Below are 22,390 nucleotides of genomic sequence, written 5' to 3'. Positions count from 1 at the left end.
TTAATACTTTGTATATGAACCATACTTGTGGTACAATGGGCTGCCTCTGGAGCCCGAGGACTTTGGCAAGTCACTTTAAATCCTTAGATCTCAGGCTTCTCATTTGTAAGTGAGGGGGTTGGACTAGATGGCCTTTTCCAGTTTTAAGTTATGTGATTCCACGAAATTGTGACAGATGGCATTTTTCTTTGACTGATAGAGAAGTGAGTTCCAGGGAAGATCCAATATTACCAGTTAGTGGTAGAATTAGAGCAAGATCCTAGACTTTCTAACTCCCGGGCCAGTGGCCCATCCCTTCTAACATGCTATAGCCTTTCCAACCTGTCTGTAGTGTTCATGTAATATATGGCTAATTCCTTGATGGGTTAAGCAAGAGTGATCATAGAGAATAAAGACACAAAAAATGACAAGAGTTTCTTATGTCAGAGAAGACAAGAGGGCAAGAAGGAGGCTTCCTGAGATGCACATGTTTCATTGCACAAAGCCAGATACTTAACACTGTACATGTATATATACTCTATACTGTGTGTATACACATATAGATTCTAAATATTTTATGCCATACACTGTATATATATATATATATATATATATATATATATATATATCACATATATATATCACATATATATATATATCACATACATACATACACATATACACACATATATGGAGTATATATAAAGAGAGGCACTGAGACACTCTCTTTAATTTGCTGTAGTTGTGGAATAAAGAAGGCTGAGGATGCAAATGTTCTCAGTTCAGTCTCCATCTCCCCTTCTTCCCTTGTTTATGCAAACACCAAAGCTGGCCACTTTCCTCCGAAGAGACACTTCTAAAGCTATTATGATTGACAGCTCTTGCCTAGTGAAATCTTAGTTCAGCCCTTCTCCCTTTTGTCTCTACCTTTGCTCAAGTGTGGTAGAGACAATATTCTGTCTTTTTTTTTCTTTTCTTTTTTTTTAAGTGCTCCTGTTTTTACATTTTCTCCAAACTTGAAAAAGCATGTTGGGAGCTGGAGAGAGCAGCTTCCTTACTGTGTCATCTTGAAGGATATAGCCTTTGTCTGATTAGTTCAGTGAATAAGACTTTACTCCAAAAAGGCCAAGGTCAAGGATTCCACCACCCCTTGTCAGGCAAGTTGGCTTTCCCATTCCCTAGCCTTAGCCAATATTCCTGCCAATGTGTCCCAGAAGAGTCTGAAAGTATGATAATGGGTCAGTCCAAATCCAGACCCTCTACTAGAAAAACAATTGAAGACATGCTACAGAGAGTGACTCAGTGGAGTCTTGTCTGTAGCTGTAAAAGAACACTTTGTATTGAGTAAATATTTAGAGAAGCCACAGGGTACAAGAAGGCAGTGTGGTGCAATGGGAGGAGCCTAGGATTGGGGAGCTTGGATTTGACTTCCACTGATTTGAGGAAGGTCATTGAAGCTTTCTGAGACACCATTTTCTCCCTCATAGAACAGGGATGATAATATTAGCAGTACATATCTCTTCTATGAGGATCCAGTGAGAAAATTTGTCAGCAACATTCTTCCTAACTATAAATTGCTTTACAAATGTAAACTATTGTTCTTAACTGAAAAAGACTGACTCAGAATCAGGAGGCCTAGGTTTTAGAGTCAGTGATTCAAAACACAATCAGAAGGTCTGGGTTTGAAATCCTGGCCTTGCAATTTATTGTCAGTGTTAACTCTGGACAGAACATTTAACTCTTCAGGGTTATAGTTTCCTCATCTGAAAATGAGAAGGCTGGACCAGAAGAAGGAACTCTTAGGTTCCTTTCAGCTCTGTCTGGAATCCTCATCCCAACTCTGACGCTCATTTTCTGCCTTCCGTGATTGATACTCACCTATTGTATATAGCCTTTAATAATCCATGTTTAATACTTTAAAAGGCCAGGGACTATCTATGGGGTAGTCCCCCACTGACACAGGTAACCCCCCCACCTCAACTCCACCAGGACCATAGTCTATACAACCTTTATAAGGAGCTGTGGCCAGATAGATCATTTCCCTGGTAGCCAGTCTTCTGAGAATGAGACTTCAAATTTAGGCTGGTTATTTTGATTGAGAGTTTGCATTGGACCCATATGATACAACCTGTGCTGTGCTATTGTAGCCTTCAAGTATCTCAATGCCATGATGAAGGGAGGAGGTGGAGGTGGGGGGGGAGAGGAAGACTTTAATAACCCAGTAACACAGGTTAGTAAAGAATGTAACAAGGTTAATAAAGTGACAATGTCATCATTTAAGTTTAACTGGGAGTGCTACAACAACCAGGTCTTCTATTGTAGTGGGTTCTTATTGTAACAGATCCCAATTGTTCTTCTTTCTCCTGGGTAGCTTATTGTTTTCTTTCTAATTTTTAAAAATATGAACTAGAAAGTGATCAAAGGATATGAGCATTTCCATATGCAAAGGAGGGGATTATATATATATATACATATATATATATATATATATGAAAAGCTTGATCTTTTCTTGATGATTTTAGACCATAAAGATCCATTGGTATTAGTGAAAATAAGATTTTCCTTTGGATTGGACTGTTTAGCGAAAAGAACTCTCTTTTAGTGTATGTATGGATTGGGGCAGGAAATGAAGGGAGTTGGGAGAAGACTGCTCCATTATATTTGAAAGATCCCTGCTCAGATTTATCATGACACTTTGTATCAACTTCTCTTTTGCACTTATCTAATTTGCATTATTGCTCTCCACATAGATCTTTTCTGTCTTCCTGAATCTCTAGAAGCTTGGGTGTCTGATTGGTGATTAACATAGTGTTCTACCAACATTGGGGCAGTGACAGGTGTAGAAATAGCCCTAGATATGGAATCAGAGAAGGTCTGGATTTGAACACTGGTTCTGTTACAAGTAACTATCTCTTGGTTCCCTTTTCTATAAAATGCAGGTATTAGACTACAAATTCTTTGGTCTCAGGTATCCTTTACCTTCTTAAAAATAATTGACAATCCCACAGAGGATTATATTTATGTAGGTTATATCTATTGATATTTACCATAATCAGAATTAAAAACCGGTACATTTGAAAATGTTAGTTCATTTAAAAATACATTGCATTTTTACATAAATATAATATTTTTATAAGAACAACCATATTTTTCAGAACAAAAAAAATTACTTAGAGTGGCATTGGGCTACATATTTTTGTAAATCTCATTAGTGCTTGATTTATTCTGAATTCAGTCTGTTATGATTGGTTGTTTTGGTTGAAGTATATGAAAAAAATTCTGGCTTCAGACAGATATGAAGTTGGAAAAAAAGAGAATTTTAAAAGGAAAATCATGTCACTATTATTATGAAAATAGTTTTGACCTCACAGACTCCCAAAACAGTTTTTGGGAACCTTCAAAATTTAAGAATCACTGGATTAGACAATCTCTAATGTCCTTTTCAACACTCTTAAATTAAAGTTTGTAAATAAATGAACAGTTCCCAAAGAGTTAACGTATCTTCAGAAGATATTTTACTTAAAGGTTCTTGCCCAGTTAATGTTTCTCCATTTCAGTGTTTAAGGGATTTTTCTCCCCCCAAGGTTAACCAAGAAATTCCTCTAAAATTGTATTACACTCTTCCACCAGCAGCTAAATTCTGTGGTAATGTAGAGTTACTGTTTGTTCTTCTTCTATCGTAAACTGTTAGGGCTGGTAAGCCTTGATGTGGTTTGGAGTTGAGCTCAGTAGGAAAAGCTTCTAAGGCCAAAGTGTAGAATACATGCTGATAGCATGTTCCTAAATCATGAAATAGGCCTTCTGGCTGACTATTTGCATAAGAAAGATTTAGAGAAGTGTGGATTCTTGCAGAGTAGGCAATTATTTTGTACTAATCAGGATCAAGCTCGAGTGCTTCAGCAAATAAATCACCAAAACACATCCTCTAACAGCTGGAAGGATCTTTAGACCATAGAACATTAGAATAACCATAAGAGGTCATCTCTTCTAATTCCTTTCTTTTAAGCAACTGTGGTTGAGGGAAGATGAAGACTCACAGAATACATTAGTGGCTAACCCAGAACTGGAATCCAAGTCTCCTCCTTGTTTGTCTAGTATTCTTTTCATTATACCACATGCCCCTCTCAACATCTGTGACATCACATCTAAGTAAGATTTGATAAATTCTGAATAGACTTGCCAGAAACTAAATTGAATTTTGCAGAGAGGCTCTATAAGGGGAATAGGCTAATGTACCTGCAGCATGTAGTACCTTCCAGTGAAACCAAAACATTAGCAGGCAGCATGATTTTTAACTTATTCAAGTGAGAAATTGACCCCCGTGGACCAGTTTTTTATGTACACGATATTCAAATTAATATCATGGACTTTTCTAATATTGGTCTGATTTCTTTAACCAGATCATCATACAGTATCTAATTAGGTTAATTAGTAAAAATCAAACTGCACTCAACTTTATTTTGAAAGTAGTTTCGGTATAAAGCTATGCATTTAGCCTTTTTCAAAAAGACAGGGATGGTATTATTGTAACCAATAATTTATATTTTAGGTTAGCCAGATGGCTCAGTGTATATGATGCTGTGCCTGGAGTCTGGAAGAACTGAATTCAAATTCAACCTCATATACCTATTAGCTGTGTGACATTTAATAGCTGGTTTTTTTTAATCTACTAGAGAAGATAATGACAAACCATTCCAATATCCTTGACAAGAAAACCTAATGTTTGAACCATGGGGACACAACTGATGAAGAACAATCCATAAATTCTCAAATCTTCAGATCTGTATTCTCAGAACATTTACTTTCACAAATGCCACTCAAGGCTTCAATACTAGGATTTCCCAGGCACTTTCCTTACAATGACCTTGTGAAGAAGACAGTTTAAGCCCATTTTACAGATGGGATAATGAAGATTCAAAGATGTTAAATGAATTTCCCATGTGACCTAGTCAGAGCCACTCTAAATTCCAACTCTAGTATTATTTTCATCTGTACCAGAGGTTTCAAACATAGTCCACAGATCACATGTGACCCACAATACTGTGTACAACCCAAACCAGATTAAAATATAATTGGTAAATATGTAACAAAATAAAATGTGATAAAACATAGATAATACTAATATTGTCTAGGAGAGATATCATAAATATTAATTTTATGATTTTCCAAGTCAATATGCAACTTGCAAGAATCTTAGATGCAATTCAGTGGGCCCCATTTCTGCTTCAGTTTGACATTACGCTCTACACCATACTCAGCCCAGAACGTCATCTTTATTTTATTTCCATTTCTACTTTGGACTTCATTTCTTTTTTTCTTTTTCCCCTTCCTGTGACACTGCCATCATTAATACAACTCCTAGCATCATTATATAGTTCACATTTATATGATGCTTTGAGGTTACAAAAACATTGATGTATGTTATTTCATTTAGTCCCCACAATAAGCCTGTGAGGTATAGGCATTTTTAAGTCTATTTTATAGGTGAGAAAAAATAGGTTCTGGGAAATTTAGCAGCCTGTCCAAGGTTATCCAACTAATATGTGGCTATGGTTTTATCCTTTGCATTTGAGAGAATATATTACAAAAACTGTGCTTAAGTCAGCTTCTGGATCCAGTTCTTAAACTTATTTTTATTTTTGTGATTTGTCTTCCTCACAAGGAGAAAAGCTAAGTGTCTCTTTATTAGAATGGAAAACCCAACTCCCCCCCCACACACATTCTTGGCCTTTATCTGAAACCAAAGGAATAATTCCCCACTGCCATATGAAACACTGGTTCTCATTTTATTAGTGATCAATCCAGAAGTCCATATAACCCTAGCATATCATAAATGGAGGGACCAAAGCAATCACTTAAAGCTTACCTCTCTCATTTATAGAAGAGTAAACTGAAAGCCATGGAGATAAAGTAATTTTGCCCAAACCCACACAACTTGTTTATAGCAGAGCTGACCCATCATCAACAAAGGTTACAATCTAAAGACTCATCTTTTTTACTTCAAAGACAAGAGGAAAAAAATATCTTAATGCCATAAGGTCAATGTTGACTTCTTGGTTTCTTCCAGACAACCAGTGACCAAAAACACTTTCAGGCAATATCGAGTGCTAGGCAAAGGAGGCTTCGGGGAGGTGAGTGATTTCTTACACTTTGTATGAAGAGTATTTGTAACTTAAAGCACTTATAATCTTGGCAGGATTTCCTGCTTCCCTTGGGTTGTGTCTGAACTAGGCTTCTTAAACAGGATTCCTCAAACATTCTTTTTTAGGGCACACTTATCAGTTTCCACATTGGCTGTGACTCATGTTGGGAGTATTGCTGAAGAAGAGAGTAGGAGAGGAGCAAAGGATTTTGGAAACCCTAGACAGGATTATATCAATGATGAAAGTGAGGACAAAGAAATCTGGCTTTTCAGTAGCTGTAGATAAATCGGTGAGCAGTTAAGTGGCATAGCGAATAGAATGCTGGTCCTAAAGTCAAAAAGACTCATTTTGAGTTCATCAGACACTTACTAGCTGTGTGACCCTGGGTAAGTCACTTACTCCTGTTTGCCTCAGCTTCCTCATCTGTAAAATAAGCAGAAGGAAATGGCAAACCATCCAGTGTCTTTGCCAAGAAAATCCCTAATCATCTCTTGAAGAATTGGACCAGAATGAAACAAACAGCAAGATAAATCAGATCACCAGAGGAGTTTCCAATTTGAGATGATAGAAAGGGGAAACATTGATTGGAGAAAGCAAGGAAAGTAAGAAAGGAAGAAAGAAAAGGAACAAAAAGAAGGATGCAAGTCATATGATCAGGCCGAGTTAGTATTACAAGTAGGCAGAGCAGGTAAGTAGCTGCTGCTATGTGGCTCTGGGAAAAAAAAACCTTCCCTCAATGCTTTTTCCATAAGTTGACTAAAACCTGAAATTCCTCACTTAGAATTTTAGTCCTTTCACTTACAGGCTTTGATCCTTCTTTATAGCTCCCTGGGCACATAGACAACACTTGGGGATTTTTCTCGGTTATTTGTGCTGTAGCTAATCAAATTCTTTCCAGATAATAGGTTTGGCTGGGGCGGGGTAAGGGTCGGAGGGATGAAAAGGACATGAGATGCCAACAGCAGTTGAGAGAATGGGGAGAAAAGACATGAAGGGCACCTACAAAGTGGGAAATCGTAAACTAGGTAGGCTAGGGGAACCAAAGTTAAATGTTGTCTATCTCACTAATTGTAAGCAATGTGACCCAGTGGGCCTTAGCCAAAGTCTGTGCGATCAAGAAGTATAATATTGAGATATATACATATTTGCTTATTGAACTGATATTGAATTGGTAACAATGTGGAATAATCCAAAACATAGGATAGGAAACCTTGAATTTCAGCCAATTGGAAAATTTTCTCAAATCGAACATGAGTCCTATTGTGTATACTTGGTCTTCTGGGGGTTATGGCTTAATTCCCAAAGAGTGAAAAGAGCATTAAATATGTAGCTGGAGAACCCAGATTTCAATCCAGCCTCTCTGAGTTTTAGTTTAGTCCTCTGTCAAATGGTAGAGCTAAACAAGATGATATTGAGAATTCTGTCCAACTCCAATAATCTTGGATCTGACCATGCTCAACAGTTGGTTCGTTGTCTAGCTCAAGGTCTCTTTCTTCAAAACCCCAGTGTCTGATTAATTGATTTTTTCTCTTTTGCTTCTAGGTCTGTGCTTGTCAGGTGCGGGCTACAGGTAAAATGTATGCCTGTAAGCGGCTGGAGAAGAAGAGGATAAAGAAGAGGAAAGGAGAGTCCATGGCACTCAATGAGAAGCAGATTTTAGAAAAAGTCAATAGTCAGTTTGTTGTGAGTATTGAATACAATCCAAATTGTGCAAGAACAACTGACAGTAACGCCAACTCAAACTATAAATAAAGAACACTAAGTGGAATAGAAGATTTATGCCCCTCTCTCTACTAAGAAAATATAAAACCCAGACTAATTCTCCCTCCCTAGAAGTATGTTATGGATCCAAAAGGGACCTTACACATTAACAAGTATAAACTTAATATTTTAGAGATGAAGAAAGGCTTCAAGTCACTTATTATCCCCAGACATAGAGCTAGGAAATGGCAGACTTGGGAGTGGATTTCTAGTCCAGTTTGCTTTCCACTAGATCACACTGGACCTTCCAGTAAGCTCCAGGAGGGCAGGAATACTATCTCCTCTTCCTTTCAATCAACCAGTCAAGTAATCAATAATATTCATTAAGCATTCACTATGTGATAAGCACCAAATACAATGAATGAAACAACTCCAGTTCCCAAGGAGGAGCTTTGAAATCTTTAGTCCAGTGCTCTTTGCATATCAGATTCTTGCTAAATATTCTTTATTGAATCATCTCAAGATTTGCCTAACAAGCTAACTCTTGTTCTTATTCCTCGTGGCTTTATTGAAACATTAGTTTCTATAGATCCTAATTTGGTGTATTAGGTTTTCACTTAGTATCTTATGATGAAAAGACATTGTTGTCATTGTTGCTAAAAATTAGCTGTCTTTTTGCTGTATATTTAAAGTTGTCTTGTTATAAATATAGGTAAAAGAAAGGACACTTCTATAGGAATATGTCTAGAGAGGGTGAGATAATTTAGTTTAGAGTCTTCCCTCTGGGTAAAGTTTATTACCTGAAGATGTAAATGGATTCTTACTCTATGTCAGACAATGAGAACAGAACCAAAAATTTCTCTAAGTACTTAGGGATAGTCCAATAGTATTAGAAATCTATGTCCCTATTTTTATTCTTCCAATAAAACCTTTGGAAGGACAAAAATAGAGGGAATTGGGTATAAAAACAATCCTTCTCATAATTGTGTGTGTATGATATTTTTCTCTCTCCCCAAAAGAATATATACTTTTTGAGGATGGAAAATGTTTCATTTTTTTGCCTTTGTATTCCCAGAATCTGGTATAGTGCTTTGCAATATCAGGAACTTAGTCTATGCTTTCTGATTGATTGATACAAGTTGGTAACCAGAAAAAGAACTAGAATTTGTTAGAATCATGAATTTTTCTCCTGGGTTATTAAAGAAAGGGGGAAACTTCCAAAAGGGTGAGTGAGGGTTTGACTATTAAGACTATTTCTGTTTCTTCCTGCAGTATTTCCTGACCTCATCTAAGCAAGTTGGTTATTAAAATCTCCCAGAGATTTCATTTTAAAGTGTCCCACAACATAGACCTAGGAATAGCATTCTGCCCAGGATCCATTATAGAGTCAGAGAGTATGACTTCATCCTCCATCAGTCCCCTTGTTCTTTGAAGAAGCTCATGCAGTGAATTAGACTTGAAGGGAAGATAGCTTAAAACTCTAAAAAGGCCAGCATAGCCCAAAAGACATTTGACAAGACAATATAGAAATCAAGGCTCTTGAAGTTCATTCAAGAAACATTTTATTGAGTAGCACTTATTGGGTATCTACTGAATGTCAGGCACTGTGTTTGATGTTGGAGATGCAAAGACAAAAGTAAAAATGTCTTTGCTCTCAAAGAACTTCTGTTACATGAGATGGAACAGGTGTGGATCATAGATACATCAATAAGTCAATGCAAAACTTATATATATATATATATATATATATATATATATATATATATATATATGTATATATATATACAAAGTAGAGTGTAAAAGCAGGAGTGGAAAGGCATCATAAATAATGTGATATTTAAGCTAAACCTTAAAAGCATTCAGGAATTTTGCAGAGGTCAGGAGAGATTGCATTTCAGGCATTTCAAGCTTCAGCCAAGCCATTGAAGTATGGTGAACATTAAGAAGACATTTTTGGCTAGAATAACTCCACAGTAACAATTCTGATAATGTCAATGGGATTTTTAGCCTCAGAGATTCTTGCCCATAGAATAAAATCTCCCTTTGAAAGATATACACTTATCATTGCTTGTGATATCCAGCATGGTGCCATCTTTCCTAGGGATTGCCTTCATAGGGTGGGATTTTATTCTGGATGTCTTGTTGGAGAAGTAGAGAAAGGGGTTTATGTTAGGCAGAAGCATGCTTATTTCTAAGAGGTTCATGGCCAAGAGCTTTTAATAGCTCATCCATCTCTTTCCAGTGTTGCTGTCATAGAGTTACACCAGAATAGAGGGATAGAAATCAGGTCATCTACTGTAATTTATTGGACATCCCTTCCTTGGAGGTAGGAGAGGACATCCATATGAGAAGTAGCCATTAAAATACAACTAGCATCAGCGTGTAAAACCCCTTTCCCTTGACCTTCTTACTTCCCTTTAGCGAAACATACCTTCTTCCTCTCAGGCTTTGGCTGCATGCTATTTTTGTTGTTTATGTTCTAACATAATATTTTGTGATCAAAGCTTGCTTTGATATTCATAGCAACCAGGTTTCGCCAATGTCAGAATGTTTAGGAGGAAAGGAAAGGGTAGGAAAAAGGAAGGTTCCCACATGGTGTGACCTGCCCCGAGGCCCTAAACCCAGCTCCAGATGGTCTTGATGATGAAGGAATGGTCTGGCCATGAAATATCCAAACACAAATGAATTAGATAGAGGCTATACCTCCCTAGACAGCACACCTAGCATCTGTGCTGACCACAATGTCTAGGCTCAGCCTGAATTGATCAGTCCTGAATTGTTTATTTAGAGGAGGACTTCTTAAACTTTTTCCACTCATGATTTCTTTTTGCCCAGGAAATTTTTGTACAACCCCAGGTATGTAGGAATGTAAAATAGAATCAAACATTTACTGTTAATAAATCATAATTTCATGACTCCCACATTCAGTTACAAGATCCCAGATGGGGTCACAACCCACAGTTTAAAAAGCTTTGATTTCGAGCAATGGTTTTCAAATGTCTCCAATTTATAGATTGCTCCAGAAGTTCCTGAAGACCCCACCCCACCCATTGGCAATTGCTAGAGCAAAAATAAATAAGTAAAAATCCTGACCAGAAGGGAAAGCACAGAAAGAAGCCTGGTACAGTTTTGAGGACATTCCAGAGAAGCAATGCCTGATTTTGATTAACTGTCTTGGGCTTTTTCCTTCAGGAAGTATAGCCATAGTGCTGTTATAAGTGCAAATGTGCCAAAGGCCTAGCCTGGAGATCCCCTGGATACCCTTGTGGTTTGCACTTGAAGATCCACTGAATGAGAGGAAGTTAGTCAATCCAGGAATTCTGCCTGACTTCCACCCTTTTGGAGACTTAGAAGTTGACTGTAGCCACAGAGCAATATGGCAGGGGTCAATGGGAGGCCAGTTGGTTTCTAGGGAATATTATTTAGCTGTTGCCCACTGCTTCCCCTTTTCCCTTCAAATTTACATTTTTTCTAAAGAAAAGAGGAAACAGGACTTTCTGTCTTCCTTGTGCCACAATGGTGTTACCGATGTATTCCCAGGTCAACTTAGCCTATGCCTATGAAACAAAGGATGCATTGTGCTTAGTTCTGACCATCATGAATGGGGGTGACCTGAAGTTCCACATCTACAACATGGGAAACCCAGGCTTTGAGGAGGAGAGAGCCTTGTTTTATGCAGCAGAGATCCTTTGTGGCTTGGAAGATCTTCACAGAGAAAATACCGTATACAGGTAAGCAAGGACACGAACTACCAGATTCTAGAGGGACCTAGAATGAAATTTTGAACTGGACAGACTCTTAGAGGTCTCCCATGCAACCCCTTCATTTTATAGGGGGTTGAGGGCAGAATGGTAGAGGGAAAATGTCTTAGGCAGTGTCACCTAGAAAATTAGCAGTAGATCTTTCATTCTCAGTGCAATAATCTTTCTACCCCACTCTCTCCTTATAACATAAACTGTAGGACGAAGTGTAATTCTCATTCGTTCCTCTCCCACTTCCATTGGGTGACATATTCCTCTTCACCATTTTAACTGGGTGCTCCCAAGAACCAAGTTAATCCAGGACCCTTCAGTTAGCCCAGAAGTCATTGTTATGTGGGTAAGTTTATTGGTGAGGACCAACAACAGTAGACCCTGTGTCTAAGAGTACTTCCAAATTCCTGGAAATTTGCTCAGTAGGTTCATAAAAAGTTTGACCCCAAACATAAGAATGAGTCTATCCCCTAATTGATGTGGGTTCTTGCCCACTGAAGTTTTTTTTTTTTTAAATTGTTTGTATTGAGGAGAGGAAAGTAGGGAGAAGAATGAAAGTACAATTCATTAAGCAGTATCTCTCCAACTTCTTTCTGTGGGGATTAACTGTAACTGGTTATACCTACTATTCAAGTGCCCTGCCGCCATTCTCCCCTGCCTCTCCATGTCTTATCAGTATCTAACAATGGTAATGACAAGTTGCTGAAACCCTATGAGGTGTTTCTCCAGGGGAGGCAGAAGCAGGTAAGAAGGTCAAATCAAAGTCATTTCTGCAATTTTCTTGGTGTATTCTCTCTCAATCTCTCTTATCCTCACCCCAGGCCCACCATCAGCCCACAGGCCTGTATACTCCCCTGGATTTGTTTAACAAGGAGGCTGGGCACAATAGTATACTGGAGTGGAGTTTATCTTGTGGGGTCAAGAAGGTTCTGAAAACAAGCAGGAATGTTCTCAGAAGCATAAGCTTTCCCCCAGCACCACCTTCTGTTTTTGCTTTGTTTTCACTGAGGTGAAAAGAGAACCAGTCAGAAAATTTTCCCTGAGGGTTGAAAGAAGAACTCTTGCTCACTTACCTAGTCCTTTTAAAATAAACATTCCTCCAAACCACAGACTATTGGATCTGGAAGGGACCCTCATTCCCACCTACGGATCCCTCTGGTGAGGCAGAACAATGATACCCACATCCTCCCTCTGGCAATTGGCTGGGGAAGTGCTTCTGACATGTTTACATTAGAACTGGTATCCACCTGGGATCAGAAAATTAGGAAAATGTACTTCTGTCATTCTAACCTTTAAATAATGGTGGTTGGCCCTGTTAGGGTTTTTTAGCCCAGAAAGGGGCTGTTTTATTTTTCTTAAATAAATCATGTAACCTTTGAGAACAAACCTAAACATGGGCCCAAAGGGTCACTTTGCTGGGCTCCACAAACAATTAAAATGTTGTTTTAAAGTATAGTTTATTTTAAAAATAATAACTTTGTTTTCAAAATATATGCAAAGATAGTTTTCAACTTTCACCCTTGTAAAACCTTGTGTTCTAAACTTGTCTCCCTCCCTTCTCTTCACCCTATCCCTTAGACAGCAAGTTGTGCAATTCTTCCATACGTATAAATATATTTTAAATCTACATTTATTTATTTAATAAATTAAAAGATCATTTTAATTATAAAATTGTATTAAAATATATCCTAACACTTCCCTTTGAGGACAGATGTTTCAATTTTAACAAATAGTCCATTAGGTTGAGAAACAAAAGTTTCAATGCAGATAGAATATTAAACTTGTTGTAGGATGTTAATAGGTTCACAGACTCTTCTGTGAAATGATATCAAAATCACTTACTTTTAAAAACAAGTGCTATTTATCATGTCATAAGTGAGGACTTAGGGAATCAGAAAAGACAATATCGTGGAGGTCCCATGGTTTAAACAGCAGACTTGGGAGTGCTAGAACCCATGCCTCCTGAGTCAAGTTCCGCACATTTACAATGTCTCTCAAATAAACATTTACCAGCAGATGAAAACCTTTTTATTAGAAAGCATATATTTCTTCTCCCCTACCCCTATTCCATTAGCCAGTGAAGTTTATTTCAATAATCAAGAAAAGATGAACTTTAAGATCAAGATAGGAAAAGTCATGCTATCTACATTATTCCCTTTCTGGGCTTCCTTTCTTTCAGATTAAACCTAGAAAACTCTACTCTTCTATTTATCTAAGTCCTTACTCCTCAAAAAGATTTTTTCTCTTGACTTTATTCATTCTTTTCCTACCCAACCTAAATTCTCATTTACCCCATAATTCAAAGTTGATGCTTTATCCCTCTGTTAGCCTGATCTTGACTGATTAAAAACAGATGTTATCAACCCCAGTAGACTCTGTTCCATCTCTATCAATGTAGACCTGATGCTGATGTCTCCTTATCCTAGGGTCTTGGGCTAGAGCCAGAAGCTGGTCCTTAAGCAGTCTCTTTCCCACCCTGTGCCACTAGCCTGAGGGCAGGAAGACGCCTTTGGCAAAGGATAATGTTTGTTCACTGAATTAATACAAAAAACCAAGATAAACCTGGGGTGTGGTAGTTATATAGAGAGACCAGTAGGCCAGAGCCAAAGGAGCAGGAAAGAAAGTTCTTTTGTCTCCACCAAGTCCTGGTTGATCCAAATAGGGTACAGCTGGGTTATCATACCTGCATAGCCAGTCTTGCCTGGGACTATGACGTGCTTCTGCCCTCCGAAATGCCCTCCCTCAAATGTCTCTTATCTTTCCCTTTCAGGGATCTGAAACCAGAAAATATCCTGTTGGACGATTACGGTAAGTCGGGGAGTGGTTCTGAGATTCTGTTCCTTTCTGCTATTTTAAGTAGTACTGGTTCTGTGGCTCAAAGAGACACAGAGAAAAGCTTTCACAAATTTGACTTTATATTGATTGGGAGGCTCTGATGAGTGGTCATCCTAGAATTCTATAGGTACCTTGTACTAACTTCTAACTTCTATACTGGAAAAAGCCCCTCTCCCCAATTCCTTCCTCCACCCAGGTATTCTTATTTGCATAAAGTTCTGCTCTTATTTCACTATTGTTGTCTCTGGCTATCATTACCTCAATATGTCAAGGATCAATGATATTACTGGGAGGAAACTTCTGCTGTCTTTGAGATCCCAATTAGAATATATCTGATAGTGTCAGAGGGTTCTCGAGGCTCAAAGAAGGTGACTGCTAGTGATAGCTAGTGAATATCAGAGGAAGATTTAAATTCTTTCTGACTCCAATAGCACTTATCCATTATACCATAATGTTCCTTAATATTAATGATGACATGGACAATTTAAACTTTTTATCTCTGAGGGGCAAATAATGCCCTATGTCTGTATCATGTGTTGTGCTTTTTAAAAATTAACTTCAGAAAATTTAAAAAGCATTTATTTTCTTTCTTTATAGCCTCCTAACCCCCACCCACTCAGAAAGGGGAAAAAAAACCTCTTGAATCAAATATTTGTAGTCAAGCAAACTAAGTTCTAACATTAGCCATGTCCAGTATTGTTTCATTCTATAGTTTAAATCCATCTCCTTCCTGTTGGGGTGAGCAACTTGTGGAGTCATGGTTGATAATTTTACTCTGTAATTTTCAAAACTCTTTTAAGTATATTACCTCTTTAGATCCTAATAATAGCCCTCTTTAATGAATAAGTTAGTTATTCTCTTCATTTGGTAAATGGAAGAAACTGAAGCTCAAAGAGACCTCCATGAAGTCATCTAGTGAATCTGCTTGACGATAGCCCTAGAATCCATAGCCCATCAACAGGGATAAACCAAATTCAACTATGCCAGGATCAGCCCTTAGTGGGGAGGAAGGGTCAAAAGGAAGGAGAAAAGTAATAGAAAGATCAGCAGTAAACATTGAGATTTCAGCATTGGTAGTAGAATGAGGAAGGATTTTTTTTTGCCTTATTCAGTACTTCATTATTGAGGATTATCCCCATCCTGCCATTATTTCATACTCTCATGGTCATTTGGCCCATCACCCTCATTTTAAAGATGGAGAAACTGAGACTCTAAATCAGTTATATGACTTTTTTTCAAGATCACTTAGATAGTAAACAGTAGAATTAAGACTCAAATCCCCTGGTCTTCTATTCCCAAATGCAAGGTTCTTTCTACAATACCATTACCTTTTTATCATTTACCAAGATCCCAGTGAATCTGAAGTCACATGGTCTCCTCTTGCCAATAAAAGCCATAGAGCATTCTGTTCTTGGCCCCTATTAATTTGGATATTGTCTACCTGCCCCTAGCCTGAGAGGATATAATTTAGCTTTCCTGCCTTTGTGAGGAAGAAGGAGAGAAGGACTGAGCATTTGAAAATTCAGGAAGCTCTTTTCAAGAGAGACTTATCTGGGTTAAATATCACCTTGGTTGGAATTCTCAGAATCAAGCATGAGGGTGACCCGGTGCTGTGAGGCGGAAACTTCTGTGATGTGGGAAATTCTCCCTAACTGTGGTGGTGTCTCTGTGGGATCAAGTTGTTGCCAGGACACGAGCTGGGCCCCACTGGGTTGCAAGAGAGCTAGAGAAAGAGGTTTCTCAGGAGCGACGTCTTTTCCATGTTTTTTGGTCATTCCTGGGTTATGAGGTCTTCTAATTGGATCTCCCAGACTTTTCCAGCCCAGATGCAAATTTTCCTTTCTTCTTTCTTGAAGAGAAAAAAATAAACAGCCGCTCCAAAAAGGGCAAGGGTGGTGGTTGTTACTCAGATCAGTTTATAATTTTTCCCCTTAAGCAAATTGTTATAAAATGTCAGGAAAATTTCACATGTTTCCCATGAAAGAATCTGCCAAACCAAAAATCAGACAAAGCCCTCTCAGTTCAGTACTTCCTCAAATCATAGATCATTAAAGGGGGGGACATGCCCCCCAGCTTCATACGTTTGAGGCTCCCTCACGCAGACGAGCGACTTGTTTTGCTTTGACCCAAAGGACATTCAGCTATTAGCCAGTGGACAGAAGTTACAGAGAGACAGATTTTGTTTAGGTCCAAAAGATTCAAAAAACATTTGTTAAATGCATACTATGTACAAAGCACTGTATGAAGTACAGTAAAGGTAAAGTACACTAAAGGTAAAAAACAACAATCTGAACAATCCAAGCGTGGAATGGGGGGTTGATTTGAGCAAAGTGGGGATGCTGAAAGTCTTCAAGTGCAGGCTACTTAAGCAGTTTTCAGGGATGTTATAGGAAACGATCCTTTTCAGATAACTTGGAATGATAGAGTCTGAGATGGATTAGGCCAGCCTCCTCCTTTGACAGATGAGGAAACTAGAGACTAGTGAGTGTCTTTGGGATGCTATAATTTTTGTGAGAACTAGAAAACATCCCTTTCTTTTTCAAATAAAGAAATTGAGACCCCCTTCAAGGGATGATACTTAAGGTCACACAACTAGGGAATGGGGACTAGAAATCAAATCTCTCAAATTTGAGGACATTACATATATATATATACATATATATATATATTTACCACATAACACCCCTTCTGTCTTCAAATTAGCTTGCCCAAATATTTCCTTAGGCAAGTGGCATAATTCAAACTATATATAGGCTTTTGAATCTCAAAGACTAATTTTACATTTACATAATACTTCAGTGTTTCAAAGCACTCATGTCCTTTTCCTCATTAAATTTTTACAACCACCATCCTGTGAGGTTGTTAGGACCCATTTTAAAGATAAGAAGGCCAAGGCACAGAGATTTTATGTGATTCACTCAAAATATGCCATCAATTAGGGGAGAGCAGGGAATATGGTTTGATCTCCTTCCAACCTGACAACTTTCCATTAAACTGCTGCTTTAAAAGGTACCTGTGACCACCTCTTCCCTTTAATTATCTATACTGAGTAAAATCTCTCACATGCCTTTCCTTTTCCATAGGCCATATCAGAATATCTGATTTGGGTCTAGCTGTGAAGATTCCTGAAGGAGATTTGATCCGGGGCAGAGTGGGAACAGTAGGATATATGGGTAAGTAACCAGACCACCTGCTTCTTCTCTTCATCCTGTTTCTGGGAAAGGCAGTGAGCTCCACTCTGAAGAAGCAATTGGGTAAGAAGGGAGCATTTGGTCATCAGGGTCCCTGGGGATTTTATATAGTTGGGGGTGAAAGCCAATCTCCCCCCACCATGCCCTCCCTCTTTGCCCTACCTCTTCCCTGAGATTGCTGATGAATCGCCCTTGAATCATTAAATCAGGGAGATTTTCCTGGAAGCATGTAGTACCAAGTACCCTCTCTTTGGAGAAACAGACTTGGCTTTTGTGGGTGTGCATGCCCAAGCCAGAAGCTCTAAACCAACCCATGCCTTTGGAGATGCAAGAAGTGAACAGCTTCAGAAATTCTAAATCATCTCGGGACACAAGTGGAAAGCCCCCCAAATCTCACAGGCTGGAAAGCCTTGCTGTTTAAAAACAAACAAACCCCAGCACTATTGTGGATGAGACAGCAGAAGGAATTGCTTTGTTGTTTTATTTTAATTTAATATCTAAAATCAATTATTGATTGGCTTTAAGAACAAAATCACTAACTCAGTCACATTGTAAACCTTAACCATGCAAAAGGCCACCCTACGGATACTCAGTAGCATCCCTTGTTGGCCACACTTCCTTGCTGCCCTGAGTGATCATGAGGAAGAGACTGGGCAGCAATAGTAGGACAAGTTCAAACTCTATGTGCTCACTCTGGGTCTCCTAGAGAGCACTGATCCCATTGGAGGAAAAGTACAAAGCATTCTTCCCAACCAGTGATAGAATGAGAGGTTTCTTCCCATTAGACCCCAGAATCTTTGTATCTTCTCACTAAGGAACTCAAAGATACTGGTGCCATAAAATCCACATGCTAAGCTCTGTTAGACTTAGGAAACTTTATTGTATGTGAGTCTATATTCCTCCATCTGCCCACTGGGGGATGTCATATGTATTCATGTGCTTTATGTGTTCTAGGTAAACCTATGCACATATGCAGTGAATTGCTAGAATCACCACAAACTGTCTCAAAAGAACTGGAGTTGTCAGCATTTATTCATTGAAGTCTGTCAAATGCTTCAAATTAGGGCTTGACTTATTGTTTTGTTGATTTTGTGGACTTAAGAAAGGGTTAGAGAAAATGTTAATAATGCAGATCAAATTTAAAAGTTTCTTCTGTGTTTTTTTCTGGAGAGGTGGTGGTTAAACATTGACCAGCACACCCCTACATGTATACATGTAGATGTATTTGTACATATACCTAGATTAACCAGGTGCTGGTATCCCTGTGCTTACATGTACTGATACCCGTGTCTGTATGGCCACATATCATTGATCATTCATATGTGTGCGTGTATATTTTTTATGCCTTTGTGCACATATGTCTGTATGGGGTTGAATGAATCTGCATTTTAATATATATGTATATTACCTGTGCCTTTCCTGTGTGTATACACATGTGGATAGTGTTGGCAGCTGAATTTTAGTTTACACATAAGCATGGCTATATATATATAATATACACACACACACGCATGTGAATACAACGTTAATGCATTTATTTTAACAAGTGTGTATATGCACATATGTCTACATACATGTGTCTTTATTCACAAGTATCACAGTGTTTCTGTTCTCTTGTGTATTTGCATATATATTTATATAATACTTTAAACACATACATGCTTGTGAACACACATGTGCAAACTTATATGTATATCTGATCACACATGTACACACACAAGTGAACTTGTGCTCCAGTGAAAGTGTTTTATATACTAGTTTGTGTTCTTGCATGTTTATGCATCTATGAGTCTGTGTTTGATTTTTATGTGTATATATATAACATGACATGCTAAAATTGCATTGTTTTGTACCTTGATAATGCATCTATGGAAAAGGAAAAAAAATACATGAACAAATAAAGCTAACTTGAGGGACCAAGCTAAGATTAGGAAAAGGGCTAAAATTACATGCTCTCATGAAAAGAGACCCCCTTTTCATCTTAGTCTTGGACTACTCAGGGTGCTATTTTCCTAAGTAGTCCTTTAAGATGCACTTTAAAAAATAATAGTTTTTTATCTTCAAAATACATGCAAAGATAGTTTTCAATATTCACTTTTGCAAAATCTTTGTGTTCCAAATTTTTCTCCCTCCCTTCCCTCACCCCTTCCTCTAGACAGCAAAAATCCAATATGTTAACTATGTTACAATGTTAAACATGTACAATTTTTCTATACTAAGATGCACTTGTTTAGAAAGAGTATCATCCTGTTCCTCTGTTCAAATGGACTAAGAAAGGCTTCTGGTCTCACTTTGGCAGCATACACTATTATTGCCGTGGTCATCAGGTGGCCCTTTCCAATCCTTTTTCCCTCTTCCTCTGCTTTCAGCTCCAGAAGTCTTGAACAACCAGAGGTATGGTCTGAGTCCGGACTACTGGGGTCTGGGCTGCCTCATTTTTGAGATGATTGCGGGACAGTCACCCTTCCGAGGGAGGAAAGAGAAAGTGAAACGTGAAGAAGTGGACAGGAGAGTCCTGGAGACGGAAGAAGTGTACTCTCACAAATTTTCTGATGAAGCCAAGTCAATCTGTAAAATGGTAAGGGCCAGTGCCTTCCTTCCTCACACTCTGTCTGCCAGGTCCACTGGAACAAGGTGAGTCGGAGAAGATCCAGACTTGGATCGGTCCCATGATCATTCCGACAACAGCAAAATCAAAAACCTGTGCTCTGTAGGGCACTATTGGAGACAAAAAAGTAAAAGGCATCATATATGCTCCCTTATTCCTAGATTAGCAGATAAAAACCTGGCTTCCAATGTTGTCTCTGATCTGGGCAACTCCATTGGATTCCTTGACAAAGCCAGATGGGGTATGACCTATGATTTGGTAGAGGGAGTTCCCATGATAGGACGTCTCTCCACCGGTAAATTACATATCCTGCGCTTAAGTTTTGTTGTAGAGACAAACTGTATGCACCTGAAATAAGAGCTAAATTAAAAATAATCTAATTAAATAAATAGATTAATAAATAAATAAATAAAAATAAATCTAAGTGCTAAATTGTGTGATAAAGGCTTAGCACAGTGCCTGACACATAGTAGGCACTTAATAAGTTTTTATTTATCAAATTGAATTGAAAGAGACATTAATGAGGACTGGGGTAGTTATAAAGTCTTCCTGGCCCTAATGGAAGTTTTGAAGGGAGCCTAAGAAGACATCCCAGGTGAGCAGAAAAGCAGAAGGAAGGTACAGAAACAGGAACACTCATGGGATCCTGGAATAATTACTAGACAGTCTGTGAGAATTTTATATTAGTAGGACCCCCAAATAATGATGAAGTAAAAAACACGTAGCATAAAGCATGAGCAACCTGCAATGATTGCTGATTGTCCTCATGCTATTTGTTCATGAGATGAGATTGTTAAAAACCTGCTTTTCATGTAATTTTCTTCCATCCAAGTTGTCCCCAAATTAGAATTCACTAAAGGCAGAGGAGAGCTCTCTTGAGGCCTTTTTCTCTTCCATCTCATTTCCCTTTTTTCTGGTAGGCTGATCTGTTGGGCAGTAGCAGGCCAGCAAGCAGTGGTTTGAATTGGTGGTTACAGTACAGCAGGGGCTTGATATTGTTGACAGCCCAGGCAGCCAGTGACAGGAGACTTGGGTATCCTGGTGAATAGAGGTCTTTTTCCTCTTTCTCTTCTCACTGTTCCAATTTTAAAAGAATGTACCAAGTGGTAATAAGAGGATTCATCCTTTAAAAAAATTTACCAAAGCAAGAGCAGATCCCACAGAATTCTCCCTGCCACTTTTAAATATGGCAGCAGTTTGGACACTAACTGAGCAAAGATTAGTTTCCCCCAACTGAGCAAAGAGTCCTTAAATGCTCCCAGAGTAGTTAGTTAAAGACATGGGAATTAACCTCACTAAAAAAAAAAAAAAAAAAAAAAAAAAAAAGCAAGGTTCATGTTAATGTACTAGGCTGAGGAGCTATGATTTCACGTAGAAGGAAAGAGGGAGTCACCAAATGTTTTAAATGGGGAGCAGAACAACAAGAATGCAGAACCCTGCTGCACAGAAAGGACAGGTTCCTTGTTCCGTAGACCCCTTGGGGGTGACTTCAAAAATAGGACCTGCCTTCCTGCCCTGGTCAGTTAGTGGCTTCAGATGGCTTAGCGTTTCCTTCCCACGCCTGGCTCTCCGGCTCCCTGGGATTTTTACATTGCTGCCCGGCTCTGGGCCTTCCTCTTTCTAGTGACAGGAACAGCTGTGCTGGCAGCTGGCCACAGCAGGCAGCTCTCTAACTGGGGCCACATGGAGGCAGGAAGGGCCAGAGCCCCGAGTCCTGTTTGTGTTGCCTTAGAGGACTTCCTTTCCCTCCACACTGCCTGCACCTGGAGAGGAATGACGTTGAAAAAGCTGAAATCTTTTAATGGGCCCCTTGCCTTTTTTTCATTCTTTTTATTCTAATTTCCCCAAATTCTGAGAGAACTTAGAAGGAGAATTTTGAATTTCCTTCATCAACTCCTAAAATGTCTAAACTAGTGCAGAATCCTTTTAGTTTCGGAATCTTGCCCTCACCCCCACCCCATTTTATAGATGAGGACATTGAGTCCACAGCTCAGTGAAATAAAGGGACCAGAATAAGGTTCTCTTGCTAGTACCTGGCATTGATCATCTCCTCCAGATCTTCTAGGTTTTAAAAGGTTTATAAAGAAGCAACCATCTGGGTTGATTTTATTTAAGTATTAGGCTTTTGTTTAATGAGATTATATAATCGCAAGATGGAAAAGGATGCCACAGATCATCTCA

At 38.6% G+C, this 22,390-nt stretch overlaps 1 protein-coding gene across 3 annotated transcripts in view; it reads left to right on the top strand.

The window, feature by feature from the left end:
- The window catches only part of GRK5 (G protein-coupled receptor kinase 5), a 309,334-nt gene that overhangs the window by 262,950 nt on the left and 23,994 nt on the right, over positions 1-22,390 (top strand). For all 3 annotated transcript variants that reach the window (XM_074286872.1, XM_074286871.1, XM_074286873.1), the window contains exons 7-12: positions 6,047-6,110; positions 7,665-7,805; positions 11,364-11,554; positions 14,346-14,383; positions 17,494-17,583; positions 19,971-20,179. In XM_074286872.1, the coding sequence (XP_074142973.1) occupies positions 6,047-6,110; positions 7,665-7,805; positions 11,364-11,554; positions 14,346-14,383; positions 17,494-17,583; positions 19,971-20,179 (733 nt within the window). The remainder of the gene's footprint in view (positions 1-6,046; positions 6,111-7,664; positions 7,806-11,363; positions 11,555-14,345; positions 14,384-17,493; positions 17,584-19,970; positions 20,180-22,390) is intronic.

This window comes from Sminthopsis crassicaudata, chromosome 2 (genome assembly GCF_048593235.1).
Source record: "Sminthopsis crassicaudata isolate SCR6 chromosome 2, ASM4859323v1, whole genome shotgun sequence".
Lineage (NCBI taxonomy): Eukaryota > Metazoa > Chordata > Mammalia > Dasyuromorphia > Dasyuridae > Sminthopsis > Sminthopsis crassicaudata.
Note: the sequence above shows the minus strand (reverse complement) of the source record. Positions and strands in the feature narration are given on the sequence as shown.